General features: G+C 38.7%; 1 protein-coding gene across 1 annotated transcript in view; it reads right to left on the bottom strand.

The window, feature by feature from the left end:
- cfap221 (cilia and flagella associated protein 221) overlaps nt 1-13,328 on the bottom strand; it is a 200,030-nt gene that overhangs the window by 132,721 nt on the left and 53,981 nt on the right. Inside the window, exon 2 of the mRNA XM_063052456.1 lies at nt 10,618-10,785. Within this exon, the coding sequence (XP_062908526.1) occupies nt 10,618-10,753 (136 nt within the window). The 5' untranslated portion in view covers nt 10,754-10,785. The remainder of the gene's footprint in view (nt 1-10,617; nt 10,786-13,328) is intronic.

Below are 13,328 nucleotides of genomic sequence, written 5' to 3' on the forward strand. Positions count from 1 at the left end.
GGAAGGTTTCCATATGCTCCATGGGATTCAAAATAAATTTGGTATAATTATTCGTTACTTTCCCCAAGGGACCAAGGTCTTTATCGGAGCACTTAAATATGCCATCCTATCTTTTGTAAATAAGGGCGCCAAATTTTCAAAAATGTTACATATTTATCTCTTAAATTATAAGTAATTTTTTTCCAGTGGAATAGAACTAGCCATTTCATTATTCCAACAATCCATACTTAAATACGAATCAGATTTCCAAGTAACTGCTATAGTCTTCTTAGCTACTGCCAATGCAATTTTTATAAATTCTTTCTGATATTTATTCAATTTAAGTTTCGGTTTTATCCCTTCAATATCACCTAATAGAAATAATACAGGGTTATGTGGAAGTTGAGTTCCAGTAATTTGTTCCAATAAGACTCTTAAATTTATCCAAAAGGGTTGAATTTTAAAACAAGACCAAGTAGAATGTAAAAAAGTACCAATTTCTTGATTACACCGAAAGCATTTATCAGATAGATTTGAATTTAATCTATTTATTTTTTGTGGTGTAATATATAATTGGTGTAAAAAATTATATTGTACTAATCTAAGTCGAACATTTATTGTATTTGTCATACTGTCAAGACAGAGTCTTGACCAATTTGTTTCATCAATATTAATATTCAAATCTGTTTCCCACTTTTGCTTTGACTTATGGGTTTCTTGTTTAATTGTCTGTTCTTGAATCAAATTATACATACAAGAAATAAATTTTTTAGTTTTCCCTTTTTGAATTAAAATTTCAATTTCATTTGGTTTTGGCAAAAACATTGTTTGACCCAGCTTACCTTTTAAGTAAGCCCTTAATTGAAAGTAACAAAAGAAAGTATTATTAGATATTTTATATTTATCCTTTAATTGTTCAAATGACATCAATATACCTCGTTCAAAACAATCTCCTATAAATTTAATCCCTTTTTGGTACCAATTATATAAAAGTTGATTGTCCATTGTAAAAGGAATAAGTCTGTTTGAAACAAAGGTCTCCTTGCTAATAGAGATTTCTGTGTTTCATTATCATCATTTATCTTATTCCATAAATCAATCAAATGTGTTATTATAGGAGATTCTTTCTTTTCCCGTATCCATTTAGATTCCCATTTATATATAAAATCTTCAGGTCTATTTTCTCCTATCTTATCTAGTTCTATTTTAATCCATGCTGGTTTTTGATCATCGAACAAAGATGCAATAAATCTAAGTTGATTTGCTTTATAATAGTTTTTAAAGTTTGGAAGTTGTAACCCTCCTAACCTAAATTTACATGTCAATTTTTCCAATGATATTCTTGACATTTTACCTTTCCAAAGAAATTTTCTCACACATTTATTTAACTCTTGAAAAAATTTCTGTGGCAATTGTATTGGTAATGTTTGAAACAAATACTGTAATCTAGGAAATATATTCATTTTTACAACATTAACTCTACCTACTAATGTTATTGGTAGTATCATCCATTTGTCAAAATCTTCTTGAATTTTTTTCAACAGTGGTAAATAATTAAATTTATATAAATTCTTTACATCATTATCAAGTCTTATACCTAAATACTTTATACCATTTACCGGCCATTTAAATTGGGTTACAAATCGACATTGACTATAGTCTCCTTCAGTAAGGGGTAAAATTTCACTTTTATCCCAATTTATTTTGTAACCTGATACCTTCCCATATTCATCCAATCTAGAAGATAGTTTATGTAACGAATGTTGTGGGTTTGTTAAATAGATCAAAACATCATCGGCAAAAAGATTAATTTTATATTCCTCCTGATTAACTCTAAAACTCATAATATCTGGATCCATTCTGATTAGTTCTGCTAATGGCTCTATCGCCAGTACAAATAAAGCAGGTGACAATGGACAACCTTGTCTAGTTGACCTTTTTAACTGGAATGGTGTTGAAATTTGAGAATTTGTCACTACTTTAGCTTTAGGGTTTGAATTTAAAGTTTTAATCCAATTTATAAAAGATGTTCCTAACCCATATTTTTCTAATACTTTAAATAAAAAATCCCATTCTAATCTATCAAGTGCTATTTCTGCATCCAAAGCTACTACTATACTCTTCTCATCCCTTTTTTGTGCCAAATGAATTATACTGAGTAGCCGGGTTACATTATCTGCCAATTGTCTATTTTTAATAAATCCTGTTTGATCCATATGTATTAATTTTGGTAAATATTTAGATAATCTATTCGATAAAATTTTTGCTATTATTTTATAATCCGTATTCAATAAAGAAATAGGCCTGTATGATGTTGGTTTCATGGGGTCTCTGTCTTTTTTTGGCAATACTATTACAATCGCTGTTGAAAAAGATTCTGGAAGTTTATGTATTTTTTCTGCTTGACGTATTAGTTCCATAAAAAGAGGAAATAATAAATCTTTAAGTTTTTTATAAAATTCAGGTGGAAAACCATCTTCTCCTGGAGATTTATTACTTTGGAGTGATCCTAAAGCTTCTTCAACTTCTTTTAATGTAAAAGGCATATCTAATCCTTTCTGTTCTTCCAAATTCAATTTTGGAAGAGAAATTTGTGATAAAAACCTTTCTATCTCATCAACATCATTTTGGGATTCTGATTGATATAATTCAGAATAGAAATTTTTAAAAGTTTCATTTATTTCAAGAGGTTTATAAGATATTTTATTTGCCCTTGTTCTAATTGCATTTATTGTTTTGGAAGCTTGTTCTGTTTTCAACTGCCAGGCAAGAATTTTATGTGCTCTCTCACCTAACTCATAATACCTTTGTTTAGTTCTTATAATTGCTTTTTCCGTTCTATATGTCTGAAGCGTATTATATTGTAACTTCTTATTAACAAGTTGTCTTCGTTTTTCTTCTGACATATATCTTTGAGATTCTTTTTCTATTTTTGTAATCTCTTTTTCCAATTGACCTGGTTCTGCCATATATTCTTTCTTAATTTTAGACGTATAACTTATTATCTGGCCCCTAAGATATGCTTTCATCGCATCCCATAATATAAATTTATCATCCACTGAATGAAAACTTGTATCCAAAAAAAATTGAATCTGCTTTTTCATAAAATCACAGAAATCTTGATGTTTTAATAATGTTGAATTAAATCTCCATCTATAAGCCACTTCTTCCTTATCAGCCATTATTACTGTCATTAATAAAGGGGAATGATCTGATAATAGTCTTGCTTTATATTCCATATTTTTCACTCTGTGTTGAATATGCATTGATAATAGAAACAAATCTATCCTTGAGTAAGTTTTATGTCTATGGGAGTAGAACGAATAGTCTCTTTCTTTAGGATTGATTCTTCTCCATATATCAATCAAATTTAAATCCTTCATCAATGATAAAGTTAAATTTACTACCTTCGATTTTATAACAGCCTTGGTTGCTCTATCTAAGACTGGGTCTAAGCAAAAATTAAAGTCTCCTCCAATTAATATTTTTTCATGTGCATCCGCCAAATTCAGAAAAGCTCCTTGTATGAATTTTGCATCATTTTCGTTTGGTGCATAAATATTCATAAAAGTCCATAATTCAGAAAAAAGTTGACAATGTATAATCACATATCTCCCCGCAAAATCAGTTATTACATTTTGTATTCTAATTGGTAACGTTTTATTGATCAAAATTGCTACTCCCCTCGCTTTTGAATTAAATGAAGCCGCAACAACACTTCCCACCCAATCTCTCTTTAGTTTCTGATGTTCTGTTTCTGTTAGGTGCGTTTCCTGTAAAAAAGCTAAATCTATCTTCATTTTTTTAATATGTGTTAAGATTCTTTTTCTTTTCACTGGTCCATTAAGCCCATTAACATTAAAACTCAAAAAATTCAATAAATTAGTCATTATTCTTAACAAAGTTACTCCAATCTAAAACACTACTTATCTTCTCAACTCTCATAGTTCCTTGGGGAATCTCTTTAAACTTCACCATGTTACTATGTGTTTCCCTCCCAACATTCCAGGCAAAAAAGAAAAGATAGAAAGAATACAAAAAAAGAAAAAACAAAATACCCCCCACTAATGTTATGAATGAAAAGATACACAACACTACCCCCCTCCATTTTACGGGTCGTGGCAAAAGCCACGCTTGCACACCTGATTAGCGTAGCAATCGATCAGTGCTTCTTCTAGCTCCCCCGCAACAAAAAAAAATTTTATATATATATAGGCAAAATTAATGTTACTATTCCCAACTAATATTCCTCCAGTTTTAACCTTTCTTACCCCCCTCATATAATTAATGATATATTTATACATTCATCCAGCTTCAAAAATCCAACAAGTCCATTCTTTAACCCAATCTTCATCTTCAATCTGTCTCGCTCCCCTGGATTTGTTCTTGTATCTGGTGAATATTCAGAGAATCTCGCACAAACTGCTCTGCTTTCTGGTAGTCATCAAAAAATCTTTTTTCTCCACCAGGCAAAAAAATCTTCAAGGTTGCAGGATAACGCAGTATAAATTGATAACCATGATCCTATAGGGTTTTTTTTCACTGGATTAAATTTCTTCCTTCTCTTCAAAAGTTCATAACGTATATCAGGGTAGAAAAAAAACTTTGTTCCCTTTATTTATCAATGGCCCTTTTCTATCCTTGGCAGCTCGAGCAGCTGCCTGTAGAATCCTTTCCTTGTCTTGAAATCTTAAGAATTTTATTAAAATCGATCGTGGATATTGGTCATCTTTTGGTTTTGGTCTTAGAGCTCTATGTGCCCACTCAATTTCAATTGGTCGAACCTCCTCTTCCATTTGCAAAACATCCAGGATCCATTTTTGAAAAAATTCTATTGGTTTTTCTCCCTCCGTACCTTCTTTAAGACCAACAATTTTAATATTATTACGTCTACTGAAATTTTCCAACATGTCCACTTTCTCCAAGAGTCGATTTCTTTCCGAGTTCCAGACAAGCAAATCATTTTCTGTTTTTTCCACTCTATCATTCATATGCCCCATTGCTCTTTCCATCTTTTGAAGCTTCTTATCCATTTTGTCCTGTCTTTCCATAACTTTATTATAGCACATCTTCGTATCTCTAAGCTCTTCTCTTACTTTTCTTAGTTCAGCCGTTGATCGCAATACAGCCTCTCTTATGTCTCTATCATCTCCTTTACTTCCAATCGCTTCCAATTCTTCCTCCTCTTCTTCATCTGTGTTCTCTGCAGAATCCAATTCTGACTCTGAGTCATTTTCAATTGCAGTGGCTGTTGGTTCTTGTAGTTTGCGTTGTGTCGATTTGCGCATGCGCTCTTCTTTGTGCATGCACATTTCCGGTGCCTTCTTCGGAGAAACCGCTACCACCGCCATTGCTCCCTGTTCTACCGAAGGAGATCCAACCTGAGTCCGAGGCTCCATCATTGCAGTAGGCCCTTTTTTCTTCCCGTCTCGCGGCTGCTTCGCAACAGCAGACTTCTTTTGTTGTGGTTTAGGAGGCATATCGTAAAGTAGTCTTACAAAGTTTATAAATAGTTTTCAGAAAATATTTATTAACTTTGTTTTGTTTAAACGGAACTTTACTAATTTGTTGCAGGAGAACTCGATTTACACGTCTCAATCCCACGTCATCACGTGACGCCCCCCCCCCACCTGTTCTCTTAACACTACCTGCCCCTCCACCAATCTTCGTATCATCTACAAACTTGGCGACAAAGCCGTCTATTCCATCATCTAAATCAGGGGTCCCCAACCTTTTTTGCACCACTGACTGGTTGGATATTGACAATAATCTTGCGGACCGGCCGACCAGGCTGGGGGTGTTCAAGTAGGGTTAAACTCACCTCAACATGTCTTTTACAGTTAGGGTTGCCAACTTTCTCACTCCCAAATAAGGGACAAAAGTAGCAGTCAAATCCCGGGACACTTGTGCTTACCCCGAGAAAGACTACCATGACCATGAAACCTTGCGCGGGCACCTGTGTGTGCATGCACGTACGTGCCAATTTTTTTTCACAAATCGGTTTTGGCTTAATCTTCCCGACTATACTGTACATACATTATTTCTACTTTATATAGGCTGTGTATTTATCATATCATTCCTGCTTTTACTATATGTTAGTGTTATTTTAGGTTTTATGTGTTATTTGGCATGATTTGGTAGGTTATTTTTTGGGTCTGGGAACGCTTAAAAATTGTTCCCATATAAATTAATGGTAATTGCTTCTGCGCTTTACGCCATTTCGGCACGAAAGGTTTCACAGGAACACTCTACCTTAGCAGGGGAAATATAGGACAAGGGTGGTCCCGTATGGCACAAACCAATTTAGCCCAATATACGGGATGTCCCAGCAAATACAGGACAGTTGGCAACCCTATGTTCAAGTTCAACAGTGCGTGACAGGGAATGAGGAAAGGTGCAGCTGGCTCATATCGTTTCCTCGCGGCCTGGTAGCACATGATTTGCGGCCTGGTACCGGTCCACGGCCCGATGGTTGGGGACTGCTGATCTAAATCATTTATATGCAGCATAAAAAGAAATGGTCCCAACACCAACCCCTGTGGAACACCAGTAGTCACTAGCAGCCAACCAAAAAAGGATCCTTTTATTCCCACTTGCTGCCTCCTACCAATCAGCAATGCTCCAACCATGTTAGTAACTTTTCTGTGATACCACGGGCTCATGTGTGGCACCTTATCAAAGGCTTTCTGAAAGTGCAAATATACAACAGCCACTGCAGCCCCCTTATCTAACCTACTTGTAATCTCCTCAAAGAATTCCAACAAGTTTGTCAGGAGGCATTTTCCCTGAAGGAAGCCATGCTGACTTTGTACTATCTCGTCCTGTGTCACCAGTACTCCATAACCTCATCCTTAACAATTGACTCCAACATCTTCCCAACCACTGAGGTCAGACTAACTGGTCTATAATTTCCTTTCTGCTGCCTTCCTCTATTCTTAAAGACTGAGTGACAATTTCAATTTTCCAGTCCTCAGACACCATGTCAGAGTCCAGTAATATTTGAAAGATCATTTCTACTGCCACCATAATCTCTAACGCTACCTCTTTCAGAACCCTAGGGTGCAGTTCATCTGGTCCGGGTGACCTATGTATCTTTAGGTCATTCAGCTTTTGGAGCACCTTCTCTCTTGTAACACTAACTGCACCCACTTCTGTTCCTTCACATACTACAACATCAGGCATACTGACAGTGTCTTCCACAGTGAAAACTGATGCAAAATACTCATTTAGTTCATTAGCCATCTCCGTGTCCCCCGTTATTATTTCTCCTGCCTCATTTTTCTAGGGGTCTTATGTCCACTCTCATTTCTCTTTTATTTTTAACATACTTGAAAAAAACTTTTTCTGTCCACTTTGATATTATTTGCTAGCTTGCTTTCATATTTCATCTTTTCCCTTCTATTGATTTTTTTAGTTGCTCTCTGTAGGTTTTAAAACACTTCCCAATCCTCTATCTTCCCACTAATTTTTGCTTTGCTGTATGCCTTTTCTTTTGCTTTTGCAATAGCTTTGACTTCCCTTGTCAGCCATTGTTGTACTAGATTTACCACTTGAGTGTTTCTTCATTTTTGGAATACACATGTCCTGCACCTTCCTCATTTTTCCCAGAAACACACACCATTGCTGCTCTGCTGACATCTCTGCCAGCAGCTCCTTCCAATTTACTCTGGTCAACTCCTCTCTCCTTACCACTGTAATTTCCCTTACTCCACTGAAATACTGCTACATCACACTTTACTTTCTCCCTATCAAATTTCAAGTTGAACTCTATCCTTTTGTGATCACTGCTTCTTCAGGATTCTTTTACCTTAAGCTCCATAATCGCCTGTTTCATTACATAACACCCAATCCAGTATAGCTGATCCCCTAGTAGGCTCAATGACAAACTGCTCTAAAAAGCCATCTCTTAGGCTCCTGAGATCCATTACCAACCTGATTTTCCCCAATCGACCTGCATGTTAAAATCTCCCATGACTACCATAGCATTGCCCTTTGACTCGCCTTTTCTATTTTCTGTTACAACCTGTGCTATGCCTCCCAGCCACCGTTGGGAGGCCTGTATATAACTGTCATCAACGTCCTTTTACCCTTGCGGTTTCCTAACAACCTACAAGGATTCAACATCGTCCAATCCTATGTCACGTCTTTCTACAGATTTGATGCCATTCTCTACTAGTCGAGCCACACCACCCCCTCTGCCTCCATCCTCCTATCCCTCCAATATAACGTGTAGCCTTGGACACTCAGCTCCCAGCTACAACTATCCTTCAGCCATGATTCAGTGATGACTACAACATCATACCTGGCAATCTGTAATAGTGCAACAAGATCATCCACTTTATTTCTAAAGGCTGATTTATACTTCCGCGTCAAATGGATGCTGTGACCTACTCAAGTGACCTACGCACGTTGTGAGCATTTATACTTGTGCCTTGGTGTGTCTGCGTCGCTCTGCAATTCACACACATCGCGCATGCGCACACACCTGCCCATGCAAGGCTTCATGGTCATGGCAGTCTTTCTCGGGGTCAACAAGTTTAAAGCAAGCGTCTTTTTTCGTAGAAGCGAAATGTGTCCTCCATAATTTCGGAGGTCTGTAAAGCTTTATGGAAAGCATTGCAGCCAGAGTTCCTTCCCTGCCCTTCAGTCACTCAATGGGAAGCTATTGCAGTGTAGGAGGAAATGCGATGCTACCAAGCGGACCAATCACAGTTGTTCAGTCTGTGTTGCCGCGACGCGTAGTTACATTTTGGGAGAGGTGCGCATCAGGCTACGGCATAGGGATCCGTGTAGGCTCTGTGTAGGGTTCGCAGTAACGCCGTACCTACGGCGTCGATTTGACACAGAAGTATAAATCAGCCTTTATACTACGCGTATTTAGATACAACACCTTGAGTACCATATTTGCTATCCTTTCTGATTCTGCATCCCTAATGTTTCGATACTCAGCCTGTTGGCTGCAACTAAGTCCCATCACCTGCCTGCCCTTCCTGACAGTCTGACTGCATGCTATCTTTACTTTTTGCCATCCGTCCTATCCTGAGTCCCTTTATTCCAGTTCCCACCCCCCTGCCGAATTAGTTTAAACCCTCCCCAACAGCTCTAACAAACCTGCCCACAAGAATATTGGTCCCCCTCAGGTTCAGGTGCAACCCGTCACTTTTGAACAGGTCATATCTCCCCCAGAAGAGATCCCAATGATCCAACGAGCTGAAGCCCTACCCCCTGCACCAGCTTCTCAGCTATGCATTTATCTGCCAAATCATCCTGTTTCTACCCTCACTGGCACATGGCACAGGCAGCAATCCAGAAATTACTAGCCGGGAGGTCCTGCTTCTCACCTTTCTACATAGCTCTCTAAATTCTCTTTTTAGGACCAATGTCATTGGCACTAATATGTACCAAGACGCCTGGCTGCTCTCCCTCTCCAAAATGTTGTGGACACGATCTGAGACGCCCCTGTCCCTGGCACTTGGGAGGCAACCTACCATCCGGGTGTCCCATTCACGTCCACAGAATCTCCTGTCTGTTTCCAGGATGTCATCCCCAACAAAAGTACCCAAAGCGGTATACTTTGAGGGGAATGCCCACAGGTGTGCTCTGCTCTAACTGCCTATTTCCATTTCTCCTGACAGTCACCCAACTACTTGCCTCCTGCAACTGCAGGGTGACTACTTCCCTGTAGGTTTGATCAATTATTAATCCGTTCTCTCCCGTACAATCTGACGGGAGACCCTAACAATGTATTGCAACAGATACTGTACAGTGGAAGAGCAGTGCATATAAACAATAAGGTGCAAGATCATACTGAGGTCCAGAGTCCATCTTATTGTACCAGGAAACCATTTAATAGCTCATAAGACTCATAATTCATTAAGCCTTAGCATAAAAATTGATCCAGCCTTTTGCTGTTGTCAATGGGCAGATCCAACCACTGAGTTCTAACCAAAAACATACATAAAACAGATTTAAACTCACATTTCTTATGCATATAATATTCTTCCCTTCATTAAACATTTTTAATTTAATATATCTAATAATCCAAACATCAACAGACATATTTTGCTCGATTCCTGGTGTATGGTTAATTAGCTGCCAGATAACATCCTTGGGAATTCAGTCTTTTAGCTCTTAAAAATAGATTTATTGGAAGTTTAGTTTATATTCAGTACATGTGGGCACGTGGCCAGGTGGTGAAGGCACTGGACTAGCGACTTGAAGGTCGTGAGTTCTGAGCCCCAGCCAAGGAAACGTGTTGTGTCCTTGAGCAAGGCACTTAATCACACATTGCTCTGCGACGACACTGGTGCCAAGCTGTATGGGTCTTAATGCCCTTCCCTTGGACAACATCGGTGTCGTGGAGAGGGGAGACTTGCAGCATGGGCAACTGCTGGTCTTCCATACAACCTTGCCCAGGCCTGCGCCCTGGAGAGTGAAGACTTTCCAGGCGCAGATCCATGGTCTCGCAAGACTAACGGATGCCTTTACTATTCAGTACATCCACTTACTGATTAAAGTATGATAATGTATTCACATATAAGATAGAAGAAATTATGTATTCTTTAATAGGATTAAAATTTCATTCCTGAATTTGCTATGTGTTAGAGGTTTTATTGCTTACTTCTCAAGTTATCTTACTTGTTTCCAGTAAATGATTTGGCACATTTTCATGCTTGGGTTCCTCCACCAATCTGTCATTAGGAAGAACTGCCTGCTTCGTAAGGACATGACCATGATTGCTGAACTGCTGGACAGCGGATTTTTCCACCTCCATGATGGCATTGAATTTGAACAGCTTGCTCTGATCTAAAGAAATGTGCAAAAGAAAATAATTGTATATTAAGACTTCAGCACAGTTTGAAAAGGATTGAAACCAGTATTGTAACCTGTTTGTTTTGCAGGTGAAGGATAATGTATACAAGATAAAGTGTATCTTGGAGCTCATTACAAAGGGAAGCCCAAGCCTCATAAGCCTACAGCCAAGGAAGTATCCAAGTGTTGCAATAAGACTGTAGGCCATGTTAGGAGATACAAAAATCTAAAAATTGCCAATGCTTGAAATCCAAAATAAAAACTTTTGAGCACGACATTAATCTCAATTTCAAGCTCCTTTTTGGAATTCGGAGAAGGGTTTTGTAAACAGTGCTATGTAAAAGAAATAACTTTGTCCCATTGTGTACTTTGTACTATCAGGTACTAAATTGTGGTACCTTGCCATAAATCTCATTTGTGAATTTTACATTAAACTAATCAAAATTCCTAGTCCTCTCATGTAGGATGTACATCTTTCAAAAAAATGTATGGGTAATGAAATATCACTTAGCTTGAAAGAATTATGATGCTTCACAATACTAACTATAACCTGCAAATACATTTAGATACACTCAACAGAAAAAAGGCTAAATTTTAACATGTTTTGAAATGTGCAGGGAATATTTGCCTCAAGACTGATGTCACTGAACAGCTGTAGCTTCTCAAGGCCAACAAGCAGGTGCAGCATACAATTACGAACGCAGATGGTATGTTTGCCTTTGTTACAAGAAGAGTTGAATATGAAGGTAAGAAAAGTTTATTGTAATTGTACAGACCCACCTGTACAATTACAATAAAATTGGATGACTAACATCCTTGCGGGAAAGTTTGCTAGTGCTGCTCTGGGTGGGGGGGGGGGTTTAAACTAGATTTACAAGGGGAGGGGAACCAGAGTGTTAGAGCAGATAGTGAGGTGGAGGAGGATAAAGGTCATGAGAGAACTGCAAGTGTAGTAAGTGGAGTAAAGCCAGATCTAACATATAAAGAGGTTTTGAGGAAAGGGAAACAGAATAAAGGGTGTAAAGGTAGGAAGGTAGAAGGGCTAAAGTGTGTATACTTCAATGCAAGAAGCATCAGGAACAAAGGTGATGAACTGAGAGCTTGGATACATACATGGAATTATGACGTAGTGGCCATTACAGAGACTTGGCTGGCAACAGGGCAGGAATGGATTCTCATTATTCCTGGATTTCAGTGCTTTAAAAGGGATAGAGAGGGGAGGAAAGGGGAGGAGGGGTGGCATTACTGGTCAGGGATACTATTACAGCTACAGAAAGGGTGGGTAATGTAGCAGGATCCTCTTTTGAGTCAGTATGGGTGGAAGTCAGGAACAAGAAAGGAGCAGTTACTCTATTGAGAGTATTCTATAGGCCCCCTGGTAGCAGCAGAGATACCCAGGAGCAGATTGGAAGGCAGATTTTGGAAAGGTGCAAAAATAACAGGGTTATTATCCCGGGTGACTTCAACTTCCCGAATATTGATTGGCACCTGATTAGTTCCAATAGTTTAGGCGGGGCAGAGTTTGTTAAGTGTGTCCAGGACGGATTCCTGTCACAGTACGCTGACAGGCCAACCAGGGGAATGCCATACTAGATCCAGTATTAGGTAACGAACCAGGTCAGGTCACAGATCTCTCAGTGGGTGAGCATCTGGGGGACAGTGACCACCGCTCCCTGGCCTTTAACATTATCATGGAGGAGGACAGAATCAGAGAGGACAGGAAAATTTTTAATTGGGGAAGGGCAAATTATGAGGCTATAAGGCTAGAACTTGCGGGTGTGAATTGGGATGATGTTTTTGCAGGGAAATGTACTATGGACATGTGGTCGATGTTTAGGGATCTCTTGCAGGATGTTAGGGTTAAATTTGTCCCAGTAAGGAAGACAAAGAATGGTAGGGTGAAGGAACCATGGGTGACAAGTGAGGTGGAGAATCTAATCAGGTGGAAGAAGGCAGCATACATGAGGTTTAGGAAGCAAGGATCAGATGGTTCTATTGAGGAAAATAGGGTAGCAAGAAAGAAGCTTAAGAAGGGGCTGAGGAGAGCAAGAAGGGGGCATGAGAAGGCCTTGGTGAGTAGGGTAAAGGAAAATCCCAAGACATTCTTCAATTATGTGAAGAACAAAAGGATGACAGGAGTGAAGATAGGACTGCTTAGAGATAAAGATGGGAAGATGTGCCTGGAGGCTGTGGAAGTGAGCGAGGTCCTGACGAAGGGTCTCGGCCTGAAACGTCGACTGCACCTCTTCCTACAGATGCTGCCTGGCCTGCTGCGTTCACCAGCAACTTTGATGTGTGTTGCTTGAATTTCCAGCATCTGCAGAATTCCTGTTGTTTGAGGTCCTCAAATTATTCAAGTATTCAAATGAATACTTCTCTTCGGTATTCACCAATGAGAGGGAACTTGATGATGGTGAGGACAATATGAGTGAGGTTGATGTTCTGGAGCATATTGATATTAAGGGAGAGGAGGTGTTGGAATTGTTAAAATACATTGGGGCAGATAAGTCCCCGGGGCCCGACGGAATATTCCACAG

Source organism: Mobula hypostoma, chromosome 6 (genome assembly GCF_963921235.1).
Source record: "Mobula hypostoma chromosome 6, sMobHyp1.1, whole genome shotgun sequence".
In the NCBI taxonomy this organism is placed as follows: domain Eukaryota; kingdom Metazoa; phylum Chordata; class Chondrichthyes; order Myliobatiformes; family Myliobatidae; genus Mobula; species Mobula hypostoma.